The sequence below is a fragment of the Camelus dromedarius genome, chromosome 12 (genome assembly GCF_036321535.1).
Source record: "Camelus dromedarius isolate mCamDro1 chromosome 12, mCamDro1.pat, whole genome shotgun sequence".
Taxonomy (NCBI): domain Eukaryota; kingdom Metazoa; phylum Chordata; class Mammalia; order Artiodactyla; family Camelidae; genus Camelus; species Camelus dromedarius.
The window spans coordinates 46,012,038-46,028,179 of NC_087447.1; the positions used below are offsets into that span (position 1 = coordinate 46,012,038).

At 37.4% G+C, this 16,142-nt stretch overlaps 2 protein-coding genes across 2 annotated transcripts; both read left to right on the top strand.

Moving 5' to 3' along the window:
* The first annotated feature begins 3,004 nt into the window (after positions 1-3,004).
* Positions 3,005-3,959, top strand: LOC105098055 (olfactory receptor 51F1). Its single transcript, XM_010990675.3, has one exon. It carries the CDS (start codon positions 3,005-3,007, stop codon positions 3,938-3,940), a length of 936 nt encoding a protein of 311 aa, XP_010988977.3. The 3' UTR covers positions 3,941-3,959.
* Positions 3,960-12,227: 8,268 nt separating this feature from the next.
* Positions 12,228-13,187, top strand: LOC105097973 (olfactory receptor 51F1). Its single transcript, XM_010990605.3, has one exon. The coding sequence runs from the start codon at positions 12,228-12,230 to the stop codon at positions 13,185-13,187; it is 960 nt and encodes a 319-aa protein (XP_010988907.2).
* Positions 13,188-16,142: the final 2,955 nt, after the last annotated feature.

Below are 16,142 nucleotides of genomic sequence, written 5' to 3' on the forward strand. Positions count from 1 at the left end.
ATAATTAAATATGAAAAGTACTTTGTAAAGTATATAACTCTTAACAAATGTTACATTTTTAAATAACTCATATAGTCCATTCTTTCTTGGTGTTTTAAGCCTGATCTCCAATTAGCATCAGGAAAAGTGTCAGGAAAAGATGGTTAAAAAAGGAGACATCTGAGTTTTAGGTGCTCAAAGCAGTGTAGTGTGCCAGCAGCAGAAAGGGCACTTGGTTACCTTCAGAGTAACAGAGATATGACACATAAGAGTGAGGGCAAAAGATGTATCTCAGTTATCTAATGCTGGAAAACAAACCTTTTCAAAACCCAAGAGCTAAAAAAAAATTATATTATTGCTTATGATTCTTTGGGTCAAGAAGTCAGTGGTCGGCGGGTGACTGGCATCAGTGGAGATGATTCACGCTCGTGCTCTGCTGGCATCTACCTGGGCTGAGGGATCCACAGCGGCCTGGACTACATGCCTGAGACCTTATGCTGGCTGTGGGTGGGTTCTGAATTAGCATCCTCTCACTGCTTAACAAATTACCATGCATTAGTATAAACTCTGTGGCTTAAAACAACACAAATGTATTATCTTACAGTTTTGGAGGTTAAGGTCTGAAATTAATCCTTTGGGATTAAAAAAAAGATTTCAGCAGAGTCTTAGTTCTTCTGGAGGCTCCAGGGGAAAATCTGCTTCCCCTCCTTTTCCAATTTCTAGAAGTTGTCTGCATTTCTTAGCTTGTGTCCTCTTCCTTACAAATCTCCAGTCTCTCCTTCCATAGTCATATGTCCTACTCCAGCTCTGACCTGCCTGCCTCTTTCTTACAAGAACCCTTGTGATTGATTACACTGGGTCCATCTGGATAATCCAGGATAATCTCCCCATTTCAACATACTGAAACAAAAGTTGGATTAAGTAAATTTAATGTGTCTGTTTTCCTCATTCTTAGGCCTTGCTTTCAGAACAGGGCAGCACATAGTAAATATCTACCATTCGTACTACATTAAATTTGTCAACTAAAACGGGCACAAATGGATGAATTCATTAAGTCATAAAATATAGCATATAGTGGCTAATAAAAAATGAGTTAGGATTATTTCAGAAAATGCCCCCAAATTATATGTATTAAAAACTTGCTTTCATGATTTCCTCTGGCCTTTTTCTGTCCCTTTTTCTCCTTCTTTAATTCATGGAAAAATATTTACTAAGTGCTTACTTCCTTCTGTTAATGATTCTTTCTTTTAATGCACCATGAAAAGAATGAGAGGCTAAAGCAGGAACATTAGATCATATATGTAATAAATCTCTCCCTGTGCCCTCCTGTGTTAATACTCAGTTACAGTTACTTTGCTTCTTTCCCTTTCTCCTTCAGAGGGTGTAATCCACAGCAGGAAAGATCTGGTTAATGTCTGCACGAGAATGTTACTGTAATGGGGTTTTCCTCAAGTGTATGAAGCGCCTAAGGAAATCCATGCATTTTCTCTGGGATGGGTTAGGAGGCCCCACTGGGGCCAAGGATTCTGCTCTTAAGAAGTCAGTCATCTGGGAAAAAGCCATTTGAATGGCTCTTTGCTTCATCCAGGAAGGGCTGAAATTGTAATCTCCCCAACCAAGCATCTCAGGAAGCAGTTCCATCAGCTTGGGAGTTTTCACTTCTGGTCTCTCTGATAGGGTCCTGTGAGGGCAAAGTAACTTCTTCCTCCAGTGAGTAGCAGGGTAAGGAGATGAAGAAAAGAGGAGAGGGTGTGGGGGGAAAGTGTTAAGGTCATGGGGAAGTGGGGAAAGTTGGAGTAGAAATTTGAAGGAGAAAGATTATCTCTTTTATGCCTTTCTAGCTTTTGTGGAATAGCGGGAAAGAAGATGGAAATAGGAGTGAGTGTTTGAGAAAAAAAAAAGTCCTTTAGCAACTCTCTAGAAGTTTAAAATACTAATGAGTATTGAAACTTTCCCCTGAAACTCAGAATCATGAAAATACTTCTTGGCCTCATTCATGCTGGAATGGGGAGACACACCAAGGACAGCAACTGCCAAAGGCCAAGGCTGCAGGGAGGGGAATGCAAAATTTAGGGGGACATCAAAACCTGCAGTAATATGAAAAGTAATATTTTAATCAAATTTTTTAATCCATGATCAATAAAACATCAAAAGTTTAAATAAAGACCAGTGCCACACCAAGTCATATTACAGCCTCAGGCAAAAGAAAAAATATGAACCCCTAGTTTTAATGGAAGCAAGCTTATCAATAATATATTTTTAAATCTACTTTTTTGCTTATCTCATTTTTCAATTGAGAAAACTCCTATATTGGAAAATTTCACTTGACTATGTGAGAATTCTAAATAATTTTTAATTAACTTTAGCTGAGGTAAAATAATTCTGTTATGGTATAAGTCAAATGTTTACACTTAAAATCATGTTGTAAGGTTTAACACAATTGATTTTCAATTTTTTCAATATTTTTTCATATTATGTGATTGTTCTAGAGAACATTAAATATTAAAAAATACATAAAAACATGTATAGAGGAGTGTACATTTTAAATTTTGCCTTAGACTCTAGTGTGGTTTGGCACAGTTCTGATCATTACATAGAGTTTCGGTGTTCTGTTTGTCATGGACTTTTTGCATTGGTTTTGACTTTTTAAAGTATTTCTTAAAAGTGCTCTTTACCCAATTGCTGAGTTTTTAGCACCTTCCTTATATTCCATAGCCAAGGCAAATGTCTTACTTTCAGCCCTGCTGTTCATAACATGTGACAAGCATGATATAGTAGAAAGAGTGAGAGCTTTGAATCAAAAGACTTGTCTTCTACTCTTGTTTAATGAATTAATGTAACCTACCTGAAACTTATCTGTAAAATGAAGATGACAAATAAGAGCTACCTCTAGCCCTATAAGGACTACATGATGTATAGTAATTAAACCAGTTATCAAAATATCTGCCAGAAAGTAGCTTTGACCCAATGAAATGTGTCATTGCAGGAACTTACTGAAGGGGAGTGCCATTTCATTCAGCCTACCATGCTATCCGCTGGTAATTCCACTCCCCCAACTTTCTTCCTGACTGGAGTTCCAGGGCTAGAAGCTTTTCACATCTGGGTTTCCATCCCTTTTTGCTGCCTTTGCACTATTGCCCTCTTGGGGAACAGCACCATTCTGTACGTAGTGATCACAGACTCCAGCCTCCATGAGCCCATGTACTATTTCCTCTCCATGCTCTCCACCACTGACATAGGCATCACTGTTTCCTCTCTTCCCACAACACTGGGTGTCCTCTGGTTCAATGCTAGGATCATCAGCCTAGATGCCTGCATTGTGCAGATGTTCTTCCTGCATGGATTCACCCTCATGGAGTCCTCTGTGCTTTTGGCCATGGCTTTTGACCGCTTTGTTGCCATCTGCAACCCCCTAAGGTATGCTGTGATTCTAACCAACTCTAGAATTATCAAAGCTGGTGTGGTGATTTTTGTACGAATGCTGATCATCCTGATGCCCTTGCTCCTGCTCCTTAAGGGGTTGTCCTTCTGTGGTCCTAATATGCTTTCTCACTCCTATTGCTACCACCCTGATGTGATTAAGTGTTCTTGCTCAAGTATCAAAGTTAACAGCATCTGTGGCTTAGTTGCTCTCATTCTGACATCGGGTATAGATGTTCCCTGCATTTTACTCTCCTATGTGCTGATCATAAAGTCCATCCTCAGCGTCGCCTCTCCAGAGGAGAGGCAAAAGGCTTTTGGCACCTGCATCTCTCACATTGGTGCTGTTGCCATCTTCTATATCCCCTGGGTCATCCTGGCTTTGGTACATCGATTTGGGCATAAAGCTCCTCCGTATATCCATACACTGATGTCAAATCTCCATTTCCTATTTCCCCCAGTGCTGAACCCTATTATATATAGTGTGAAGACCAAACAAATCCGTAAAGCTTTCTGCAGGCTGTTTCCAAACACAGACTAGCCAGTTTGACCATGCAATGGTCTAGAGATAGTCTTCCTTCCTTCCTCTTTTCCTTCTTTCTTTCCATATTTTATTGAGTAACATTAGGCTTTTTCCTAGTTGTGGTAACTAATACAAAATCACATAAGAATATCCTTGTCCTCTCAAATAGTTCATGCAATCTACTGGAAAGGACATAAAATTAAATATATAATAACAACAATGGAGGTGAACTATTGTCACATAATTATATCCAAGAGGCCATATAGACACTGAAGAAAATATCTAGATCATGTTGGAGACTTAAAGAATTCTTAAAGGAGGTGATTACTTGAACTAAGAAGAATATGTAACACATAAAAATGTGAAAACCTTCCAGGCCAAAGGTACAACGCTGTGAAGTCAATTAAATATAGATAGCCTGATACACGAAGGAATTGTATGTGGTTTGTATAGGTGGAGTAAGGGGTCTGTGTGATAGTGGAAGGGAGAAGAGAGGTTTTATGTGAGATTATGAAGTAATATTTGTGCTAGTCAAAGTTAAAATATGGAAGCTTAAAGAATGGTCAACTGGAACTGGGAAGTTTTATTAGATTCACTTTTAAGGAACATTCATTGTGCCCTGGAGAAAAACATTCTCCCTTTATTCTTCTGATTTGAGGTAACCTTCAAGAAATGCTATAGTCTTGTGTTGTTAGTTTGGACTACTTTGTAGTAGTCTTCACTCCCTTAATGCTAGGTAAATTTCCCATCTGTCCTAGTTCATACATAGGGAGTCTGCAGTTCTGGTATTATGATCTAGTATTGTTGGACTTAAAATGGATTCTGTGATTCTAGTACAGGCTCAAATCCTTAAGTCCTCAAGAGAAGATAATGAAGATCACAAGATCTCAAGAGCTCAAAGTAGAAGACAGAATTGGTAGTAAAATTTAGTGACTTCTTGTCTCTACTGACAATATCCAGTTTCTAAATACACTCCCTTTTATCCCCTCACAAAAAATCCTCTAACATAAGATATAAGATATATGAAGGGAGGACAAAATTGGAGGAAGAGTATGAAATAATGCACTAAAGGAAAGATATTTTTTGTGCCTTATTCTATATCTTGTAGAAAAATTTACATCTCAAGGTGATGTGTATGTAGCTCGTTGAGTTTAAGAGCATAGTAGCATTTCTGAGCTTACTGTAAATATTAATTTTTTACTTTGTTAAATTTTCCCAAAAGTCGTAGTCAGATTGAACAGTGGTACATAGAGATGATAAATTAGTAGAACTGTAACATTAATTATGTACACTGATGTATTTATGTATTAATTATGTACTCTGATCAGCACCTGGCAGGTTCAGTACATACCTTACCTCACTTTCACCCTCCACAAGCGAAATCTCACCTTTTTATGTGTTTCTTTTCTGTCATAAAGTCTGCGTCCTCTTCTCCTTGCCATTTCTTCTTCAACAAATAAAAAATTTGGAGATAAAGCTAAAACTGGGCTTATAGAGAAGATTTTAGTAGAAAATGCATATATTAGGAAATAAAAAGTCTGAAAACAAATTATTTAAGTATCTATCTCTAGAATTTAGGGGGAAAAAAGTTAAGAACTCCCCAGAAAGGAGAAAAATGAAACAAAATAGTAAATGTTAGTACAAAAATTTATTTTAAAATTATCCAACAATAAATACGATTAAAAAGACAAAAATTAAAAGACATAAAAATAGGAAGGAAGAAAGAAGAAAGGAAAATGAAGAAAAGAATGAAAAAGGGAGGGAGAGAGGGAAGGGCAGGACAGAAGAAGGGAAGACAGACAGAAAGAAAACTGACAGAACAATTGGCTTTAATCTCTAATATATAGGTTCCAACTTCACATAAACTCTTTGAGAATAGGAAAATAAGGAACACTCCCTAATGAGTTTTATAAAACCAATTTTATTCATCATTGCAGAGAAGGACCCAGCCAGTGTAACCACACAAAGGAAAATAACACACACACAGAATAAACAGAAAGCAAAGAAGAAATATAAATACTATTACTTATAGAAAACCTGATAGATTGTATAGAATACAAAAAAAAATCAACAAATAAACTTTTAAATTAAAATGGAGTTAGCAAGTCTTATGATACATCACCATACAGAGTATTTTTCATATTTTTCACTAACACTTAGAAGAGTAGATTTAAAGTGTTACCATTTAAAATACATGAAAAACCAAACACCAAAGAGTAAACCTCACAAAGGTATAAAGCACCTCTACTCTGAAAACTATAAAACAGCATTGAAACTACAGAAATCCTGAGTAAATGGAGGTATAAACCATATTCATGGATTGACTGATTCAGTACTTTGAAGTATTATGAAATATTCTCCCCAAGATGGTTCAGTACAGTCCCACCAAAACTTCGGAATTTCTGTGTGGATTGGGATGTGTGTGTGTGTGTGTTAACTAGTTGTTCTAAAATTCATAATGAAAATTTAAAAATAAAGTTTTAAGTCTTACCCTATTCAATATCAGAACTTTTGCAAAGCTACAATGATTATGATAATGTGGTTTTTTTGCCCAGAATTAGAAAAATGGAGAATTAAAGCATAATAGAGTCCAAAACAGACACACTACATAAATGGACACTATTTGTAATAAATATGGAACCATAGACCAGTGGAGAAAACATGGTCTCTCCATTGAAAATTGCTGAGTTAATTTTATATTCATGTACAGAAAATAAACTTGACCCTCACCTCATACCATAAACAAAGATCTGTTCCAAAGGGATTACAGATTTGAATGCAAACAATAAAAGATATAAAGTTCCTATAGATAACATTGGACAATGTATTTAAGTTGTTGGACTAAGCAAATATTTCTTTAACATAACATATAAGGCACTAAAAATATGTGTATATATGTGTGTGTGTGTGTGTGTGTATGTGTGTGTGTGTATATGTGTGTGTGTGTGTGTATAAAGAAGCCTAGCTTGCTCTAAATGAAAACAGGACATTCTGTCCATCAAAGGACACTTTCAAGAAAGTGAATATTAAAAAGAAGATTTGTGTACTATATGTATAAAGAACTCTATAAAATCAATAATAAAAATCAAACAAGCCAACAGAAAAATGGGGTAAAGTTTGGAATGGGCACTTCATAAGAAACTAGATGCAAAGTGCAGTTAAACACATGAAAACATGTCTGACATCATTAGGAAAATGTGAACCAATTAATACCAAAATCAGATAGGCTCTAAAGCTCCAGAAATTGCTAACATTAAAAATACAGATACCACCAAATACTGGTAAAGATATGAATCAGTGGGAACTCTCACATGTTGGTATGAATGTAAATTAGTACAAACTCTTTCAAAAACTATTTGATAGTGTCTCAAAGTTGACCCAGAAATTATACTCATAGAATATAACCAATAGAAATGCATATATGTGTGCTCAAAAAATATAATAATCTTCCTAGCAGCATTATTTATAACCAAAACCTGAACACAATGAAAGTGTCCAGAAAAGGAAAAATTGACAATTTTTGGTGTGTTCAATTACAAGAATATTTTAAATAATGAACACTTCCAACACACAGCATTGAGAAGTCTCATAAAGATAATGTGAAATGAGCCAGAAACAAAAGCATACATACTGCATTACTCAATTTATATACTTATATTTTATTATTTTGTAAATAAAAATTATAAGCTAACCCATTCTAAGGTGTTGAAAGTCAGGATAATAGTTACTTCTGGTGTAGAAGGAGGGGATAGCTAATGGGATGTGGCTGGGGATGGGGTACTAGAGGATATCTAGGAAGGATGTATACCAGAATTGGCAAAATCTGGCCTGCAGGCCAAACCTGGCCGCCATCTGTTTTATAAATGAAGCTTAATTTGAACCACGCCAGTTCAGAATAGTCTTTGGCTATATCATGCTATAACATCAAAATTAAGTAGTTAAGACAGAAAACTCTATGGCCTGAAAAAGCCTAAAATATGTACTATCTAGTACTTACAGAAAAAAAGAAAGAAAGAAAACCAAACTCACTGGCCTCTATTCCGTATATTTGGCTGGGTAACTGTTATGTATGATAAATCATTGAGCAGTGCGTTAATGAAATGCATAATTTGATGAATGGATGTTATTTTCTTTCTATCAAAATTTTATTTACAATCCAACAAATCATTATTTTCTTCCTATGATGTACCAGATGTGTTGTGGGCGTTTAGATGGTGTGTAAAGTGTGAAGTGCACAGTCTTTGTCCTCCAATCACATCAAAGTCTCAATGAAGAGTCGTGGCATGTCACACAGGGCAGGAGTAAATGTCACTGTATGTTAGTGTTTCTACACTCATTAGCAACAAAAGAGAGTACGCAACAACCAAAACAGATTTGGTTATCTATCTAAGTAGAAGTTATCTATAGCTGCATCACAAATTACCACAAACGCAGTGGCTTAAAAGAAGTAAAAATGTTTATCTCAGAGTTTCTGCCAGTCCAGAGTCTGGGCACAGCTGAGCTGAGTACTCTGCAAGGATGTAGTCAAGATGTCATTGGGGCCACGGTCTCTTCTGAGGCTCGACTAGGGAAGAATATGCTTTCAAGATCACATGATTGTTGGCAGGATTCAGTTAGTTCCTCATGGCCAGCTGGACTGAGGAACTCAGTTCTTGCTGACTGCTGGCTAGAGGGGCCACACTGAGTTGCTAGCTGGTTGTTGGCTGAAGACAGCCTTCAGTTCTCTGCCATGTGGGCCCACCCTACATGACAGCTTGCTTCATTAAAACCAGGCTTTATGTAACAGAAGCACAGAAATAATATCCTGTCACCTTTGCCATGTTTTACTGGTTAAAATAAGTATAGGACCTACCCACATTCAAGATCAGAGGATTACACAAGGGCTCAAGAAAGCAGGGGTAACCAGGCCCTATTTTATTATTTTATAATCTGTCCGTAACAGAAGGATGTGGGTGGAAACCATAGTTAGATTCTAAGCTCTTTAAAGGCAATAGTGGGACAACTTTTCATTCTTTAACACTGACTCATTAAATTTCAAACATGATTTGCTCTTAGTTCATTTTTATTGTTGAAGTATCAGTCCAGACATTTGTTGGAGGTTCCAAGTAGAGCTATAGTGCTTGAATTGAAACCCTCACACTTTCTGGCATAAAGAGTTCTCACACAAGGAGACACAGGAACAATAGCCAAATAGACATTAAAGACAAATATCTAAGTGGGGAACACATTAGTGGATTTATGGATATCTAGGCAAATATATGACTCTCTCTGCCAGTGTGGGGCTTCTCTGTAGGAGAGGCACACAATGTTTGGGTGTGGATTTTTTACCTTTCCTATGGATCTAGAATTGCTAGGACTGTACAGTAGTCTGCATCCATTACTCACCTGGCCACATTGACAAGGACAACCAAATTCCCCCAGGGGTCTCTATCCTTAAACTTACTACTTCTGGAAAATAGCAAGTAAGAGAGCAAGAACACATGCACATGAGACCTCATCATCTACCTATAGTGACTGCAGCCACTAGCAAAATTGGGTCCAATTAATATATCAGGAGCTGACCCATTTGCCGGGAAAAGCAAGTAGGTGGCTGAACAGAGATGGATTTGGGAGAGGATGTATCGTCCTCCCTCTGGATCAGTGTGGTAGTGTAAAAACAGGCTAGGAGACTGAAGTGCATGTTTCTTCTCTCTTCGTTGTCGCCATGATTATTCCAGTGAACACTGGTTTGCTTTCCTGTCTTCCTAGCACACTGATAATCTAGACATAATGACATGAATCTCTCTATTCCCCAGTGCCTAGAACAATGTCTAAGCTTTCCATTTATACAGATTATTTGGTTTATTTTGCTTTGTATTATTGTCCCTGTGGACCACTGGTCACTTGAGTTAATAGCCAGATCCCTTCCGAGATCACACAGCACTGTCCTGTATTAATAGATGGAGAGAGGAGGATTTTGGTATTCTCTGTCTGCAGCCCCAGGGAGATTCACATTTTACCAATGGCCCCATAGATTAACTCCGCTTTCCTATAAAATAAGTGGCGCCAGAGCTATAGCTCATTCTCTCTCTGCTGTTGAAGACAGAGAAGGCTTCTCTTTGCACGTAAAACTGGTAAGAAACAAGAGAAAAGTGTTCATTCTGTTGATTTTGTGCTTTGTTATCTATTCATAAATATTCATAGGAGCTAAAGAAAGGCAGATAACATTAGGTTTTACCTCTTCCATATAACACACAGATGGCTGAACTCTTCTAGTTTATAGTTAAATATTACAGTGTTTTTTTTTTTTCTCAGATTGAAGTGAACCCTGGAAACCGGCAATTAAAAGGGAACTGTAGAAAACAAGCATGAAGGGAATGGTAACATGTATACTTGTTACAGGGAATTCACTCTCAGGAAGTAAACTCTACCTAGTATTTTAAAAAGCTTGATTGAAAAATAATAGTATAATAACAAATACTGCTATTATTTGATTTTAAACCTTCCTAGAATTTATTATAACAATGTAAATTTACTACTTCAAAATTATTTTTTATATTTTAATTGAATAAGACTCTATAACATTTGTAACATTTCTGAGTGCATTGAGTCAACTGCCTCTTTTATTCTCTGCTGTGTCTACTAAAAACCTCTCTCATCCTCAAACCAGCCCCCATTACCTTCATAGCCCTTCTGCAGTAAATTTCCTTCTAATAATTCATGGAGGAAAAAAGTAGGCACTGGTTTAAAAGGAAGGAAATTCTAACATACGCTGTGATCTGGGTACTCTTGACGACATGGTATTGAGATAAGCCAGTGACAAAAGAATAAATACTCTATGATTCCATGTATATGAGATACGTAGAGTAGTCAAAATCATAGAGACAGAAAGTAGAATGGTGGTTGCCAGGGGATAGGGAAAGGGGAGAATGAGGAGTTGTTGCTTAATGGCTATGGAGTTTCAGTTTTGCAAGATAAGGAGTTATGGAGATGGATAATGGTGAAGGTTGCATAACATTATTAATGTATTTAAATCCACTGGACTGTACACTTAAAAATGGTTAGGGTAGTAAACTTTATGTTAGGTGAATTTGACCACAATTTTAAAAACTATAAAAAAAAACACACACACAAAAAACAAGTAGCCCTGAGTGACATTTCCCTCAGAGAAGCTTCCACCAACCTGCCACCTCTAGTGTCAGTGCAGATGTTGGCCCTCATCTTTGTGAGGTCTAATTACTGTCATGCTCTATCATCTATTCAGTCACCTGCTTTCTCATGGACTTTTCTATACCAGTTAACCCCTGTCATTCTATATTTTAATCTCTCAGTATGTACCATATCTTTAATCTCAGTTTAAAAATATGTACGTTTCTCTAAGTCTTCCCAGTCTTATGAGAATCTTCCATCCACCTTATGGTCTTCTTTAGTCATGGCTTATTGTTCTTGCATTCACTGATATGTTTCCAAAAATAATATACACTACTTACTTTTCCATTCATTCTTCAAGCCCCTGTAGCAGTTCCTCAGCTTTCATCACCGGACTTCACCTGTTTTTGATTTTGTTTTTGTTTTTCCTGTGTCATAGGGTCACTAGTCTGCTCTTAGTAACATTTGAAATTTTCAATCCTCAGAAGACCTGACTACTCAAGCAATTCAGCACTGTTGTTCATGTAACACCCAGTCATGGCACCATGCTCTCTTGATTTTAGTGGTTTATGGAAAGCTGTCTAGTCTCATCTTGCTTTAGTGTATATAGTCTTTTCCAATAATTGCTGCAGATTTCCATCTTTACTAGTTTTCTCTTATAAATCTACTCTCTGAAGGTATTCACCCACACTATTGGATTAAAAATGGCACTTAGAATGATAACTCCCAAATGTATATTACCAGCAAAAATCTGGAGATGTTTGCCTGGAGATTCACACCCACATGCGCACTGAAGAGTAATGGATATCTTTAGGTGAATTACTTCTAGTCATTTCATACACGGTGTATTCAAAATTGAGTGTATTGATTTTTCTTAACTAATTCTTTATTCATTTAATCTTATGATCTGATGAAGCTTAAAATTCTGTCAATATAAAATGTAATTATCATCAAAGTGTATAAAATTATATTAACATATTTTCCTTGAATTTCAGAGTAAAATGTTTATTTATATACCTGTATACATGTAATAGAGTTTGACTGAGAGCTTTCACAATGACAAAGTACTTATCTATAACTTTAGATAGTGCTCCTAATCAAAAGAAAATTTATCTAGATATTTTTATATAACAACATAATTTACTATTTCTATAGGAGGTGAGCATTGTGAAGAGAAATGGTACAAATTTGGAACAACAAGGAGATCTTAGGTAACTTGACATCTAAATTTCTGACTTTCTTATTGACCGGCATTCCTGGCCTAGAGTTTGTCCATGCCTGGATCTCCATTCCTTTCTGCTGTCTTTATGCCACTGCGCTCTCTGGAAACAGCATGATCCTGCTTGTCATCATTACCCAGCAGAATCTCCATGAGCCTATGTACTATTTCCTCTCTATGCTGTCAGCTGCTGACTTGGGCTTGACTCTTTCTACAATGTCAACAACGTTAGGTATCCTCTGGTTTGATGCTTGTGAAATCAGTCTAGATACCTGCATTATCCAGATGTTTTTTCTTCATGGACTTACCTTCATAGAATCTGGGGTGCTGGTGGCTATGGCCTTTGACCGCTACGTGGCAATTTGTGATCCCCTGAGGTACGCTACCAAACTCACTAATTACAGAATCATTCAGATGGGCCTCTTAATGATTATGCGCACAGTCACATTAATATTACCACTACTTTTGCTCCTTAAACCCCTCAATTTTTGTGGAGTGAATGTCCTTTCCCATTCCTACTGCTATCATCCAGATGTGATTAAATTAGCATGTTCAGATACTCGGGCCAATAGCATGTGTGGGTTAATTGATCTCATCCTGACCACAGGAGTAGATATACCATGCATCGTCCTGTCTTACATCTTGATCATTCGCTCTGTCCTCAGTATTGCCGCCCCTGAAGAACGACACAAGGCCTTTAGCACCTGTGTCTCCCACGTTGGAGCAGTTGCTATTTTCTACATTCCCATGATGAGCTTGTCCTTGGTGCATCGCTATGGCCAGTCAGCCCCCAAAGCGGTCCATTCGATGATGGCCAATGTATACCTGCTCTTGCCCCCTGTGCTCAACCCCATCATCTACAGTGTAAAAACAAAACAGATTTGCAAGGCTATACTCAGGTTTCTCCTTAAAAAATAAACAGAGATGATTAAGTTTGAGGAAAACATGATAGAAGTGGCTTTCACTGTACAAAAGCAATCCTGGTATGTTACTGAATATTAGAAATTTTTTCTCATTTTTTTCACTTATTCAACAAATATTTAGTAAGCATTTTTGTGTTTTAGTCATGAAATATATGTATATAGTCAGGATTTTACAGTCCAATCAGGGAAACAGGAAAATAATAATAATGAAATAATAAATATAATACCTATAGTAACTATAGTAACCATAGTAACAGACAGATCCTTAAAACTCAGTTGCCAAAAATGGTAGAAAAATTCAAAGGAAAAAGGAGATACAAACCTGATGAGAGTCACATCAGTTTTATTGCAGTTGGCACAGTGGTCATTGGTAGGAGGGGGGCTTCATGAATCCCACAGCACTGGGGGCAGCAGTGTGCTGGAGCCAGCTCACACCTGCTTGCAGGAAGACACAGTGGGCATCTCTTCTCAACTCTGTGTTCAGTGATGTCATATTGGCAGCTTGAAATCAGCATTTACAACCGTGGGAATTGATAAACACGACAAATGAAGAGTTTTGTCTCTTTGTTTTAAGCTTCAGTTTACTAGCACACTAGTGACTGGGGGGGTCTATCTTATGTTTGGCCTTGTGAGAAGCAATAGAAATTAGAATGTCCAGAAAATGTAATCCCTTGCACTCAAGAAGCTTGAAGTCTAATGTGTGAAAGTAGTGATGTAGGCGAAAATGTTACAAAACAATGTATGAAGTGTTGTGATAGTTGATAATACAAGATTATACCCCTTGTCTGTGTTGCCATCTGAGTTTAAAATGTTCCCCAAGATAAATGGAGGAGAAGAGTACTTTGGAAGTAACTGTGGGAAAACGTAAAGTACTGTTGTGTCACCATGTTACTCTTCATAGAGGAATGCTCTCCTGAATTTTAAATTCATACACCCTATCTGGACATAACACTGAAAAATAGGAAAACACAAAATCTTTTTTTTCTTTTATCCTTTTGTTTTCTCTATCCATCAGATCCTTCCAGGTGAAATTAGATTATAAGATTTTCATTAGTTGCTTAGGGAATTCATTAGTTGCTTAGGGAACATCTCTTGTTTGAACAATACTATTTTATAAAGAATTGATTTGTAGATTTGGTTTAGAAATTCGGCTGTGCTCCCTGAATTGTAAATGTGGGGAACTTTTGTTCTGGCAATTGTACATGCCTGTTAGTTGCTTCAGAAAGAGAGAATGCATAAGAATATTAAAGTTGAGGGATTTTGTTTTGAGATTCTCATAGCACTACAGCATTATAAAGGTACTCCTAGCTTTAAAGAAAAGAATCTAGATATCTTTGGAAACATCTGGCTGGAACTGAGCATGAAAACAAGATGATGGGCAAGGAGAAAAGTATTGGGGAACTTCTATGAGGTGCCAACAAAACTTAGACAATTTTATTTAGCTTGGGTTGTCTTGGTCAACCAAATGTCTAGGATACGACATATACATGCCACTGAGTGTGAGCCATTAAAGGGACTAGGCTAATGCCTGACTTAGTATGTCTAGTGGACTTGAAATATGTTTATTAAATTAACATTCTAATAAATCACATTAGCTCAAGGGAGCATCATTAACAAGATGCTCATAAGAGAGCCTTGAAGATCTGGGTATCTCATCCCATAGGTCACAGGTAGAAATAAGAAAGGGACAAGGAAGGAAGAACAGCTGTATGAATGTGAAGTCATAACATTGTTTTCACTGTTTTTCCATACACTGTGGATGTCCTGATTGATTTATGTGTACCTGTTGTTTTCTCTGTCTTTTCTCTCTATTCAATTGATTTATCTGATCAATTTGTGAAAAAAAAAATCCATCAAAATGTTTCCTGCAGAAGGATGGATCTAGTTGATGTTTCTCAGCCTTGAAGTAAGATGCTTACTTACCTACTTCATTAGCCAGTTTTACAAATAGGCTTTTATTGTCACCATTCCTCTGATGCAGCAGGTTAACCCCATGTTCAATTATGCCACTTCTCACTCTAAAATACCACATTCTTTCTTCTTTAGCTTTAACCTACATTGTATTCATAGTTCTACTTCTATGAATCATTCTTCAACCAACAGAATAAAGTGGCTGAGGAAAGTGAGCAAGCTGGGATGGATAGATCACATAAGGTCAGAACACTCACCCTCAGATGACTTCCATGACAGGGCCCAAAGGACACACAATTCACTAAGGCTATTAGGAGTGACCTGTGAAAATTATCCCAGCGTACTAAGAAGTTAAGCAGTGGCTCTCCTCGTCTGACCGGGGATGACCGTAGGAGTTGCAGTCACAGATCCAGGCTCATTAATATCCATGCATATGGTGAAGTCTTGACATAATAGAGGCCAGACAGCAGTGGTTCATCACCAAAACCCAGAGGGCTGTGATGGTGAGAACCAACAAAGTCCAAAGGGCAGACAAGAGAGTTTAACATGCAAGAAGTTGTAGAGATGGTTAATTGAGCATGTCATCCCTGGGGCAAAACAGACAACCAGCTAAAAAGGGCTAGCTAGGTAGCATAACAAAAAGAAGACAAGAATGGATGGATGAGAAAGAGGCTTAGAAGAACTGTTATACTCTGATATGAGCTTGACCTTGGGTGAAGGAGAGATAAGAGTAAGTTTGGGTAGAATGAAACATCTTAGACTATAGTGCAGTTCTAAACAGAATTAGCCACGGCTACTGGGTATCCACAAGTCAAAGTCACCTGTCAGCGGAGTCCTGTGTGTTCCAGGACTGGACCTGCCTTAGTTTCCTGGCCACCCTCAACCATTGGCTGGAAGCTGCTTGTGGGAAGTGTGGCTTCCTTGGACTGTGATGGGTTTAAAAGCACAGCAGCTAGGACCATTGTTCATCCTAATCTCAAATGTCAAAGGCACATTTTAATCACCAGCACATCTGTCAAAATAAGAGGCAAATATGTAG

Bases quoted from the DNA above. Each gene is read 5' to 3' on its own strand.
- LOC105098055 (XM_010990675.3), top strand. From the start codon at position 3,005: ATGCTATCCGCTGGTAATTCCACTCCCCCAACTTTCTTCCTGACTGGA.
- LOC105097973 (XM_010990605.3), top strand. From the start codon at position 12,228: ATGGTACAAATTTGGAACAACAAGGAGATCTTAGGTAACTTGACATCT.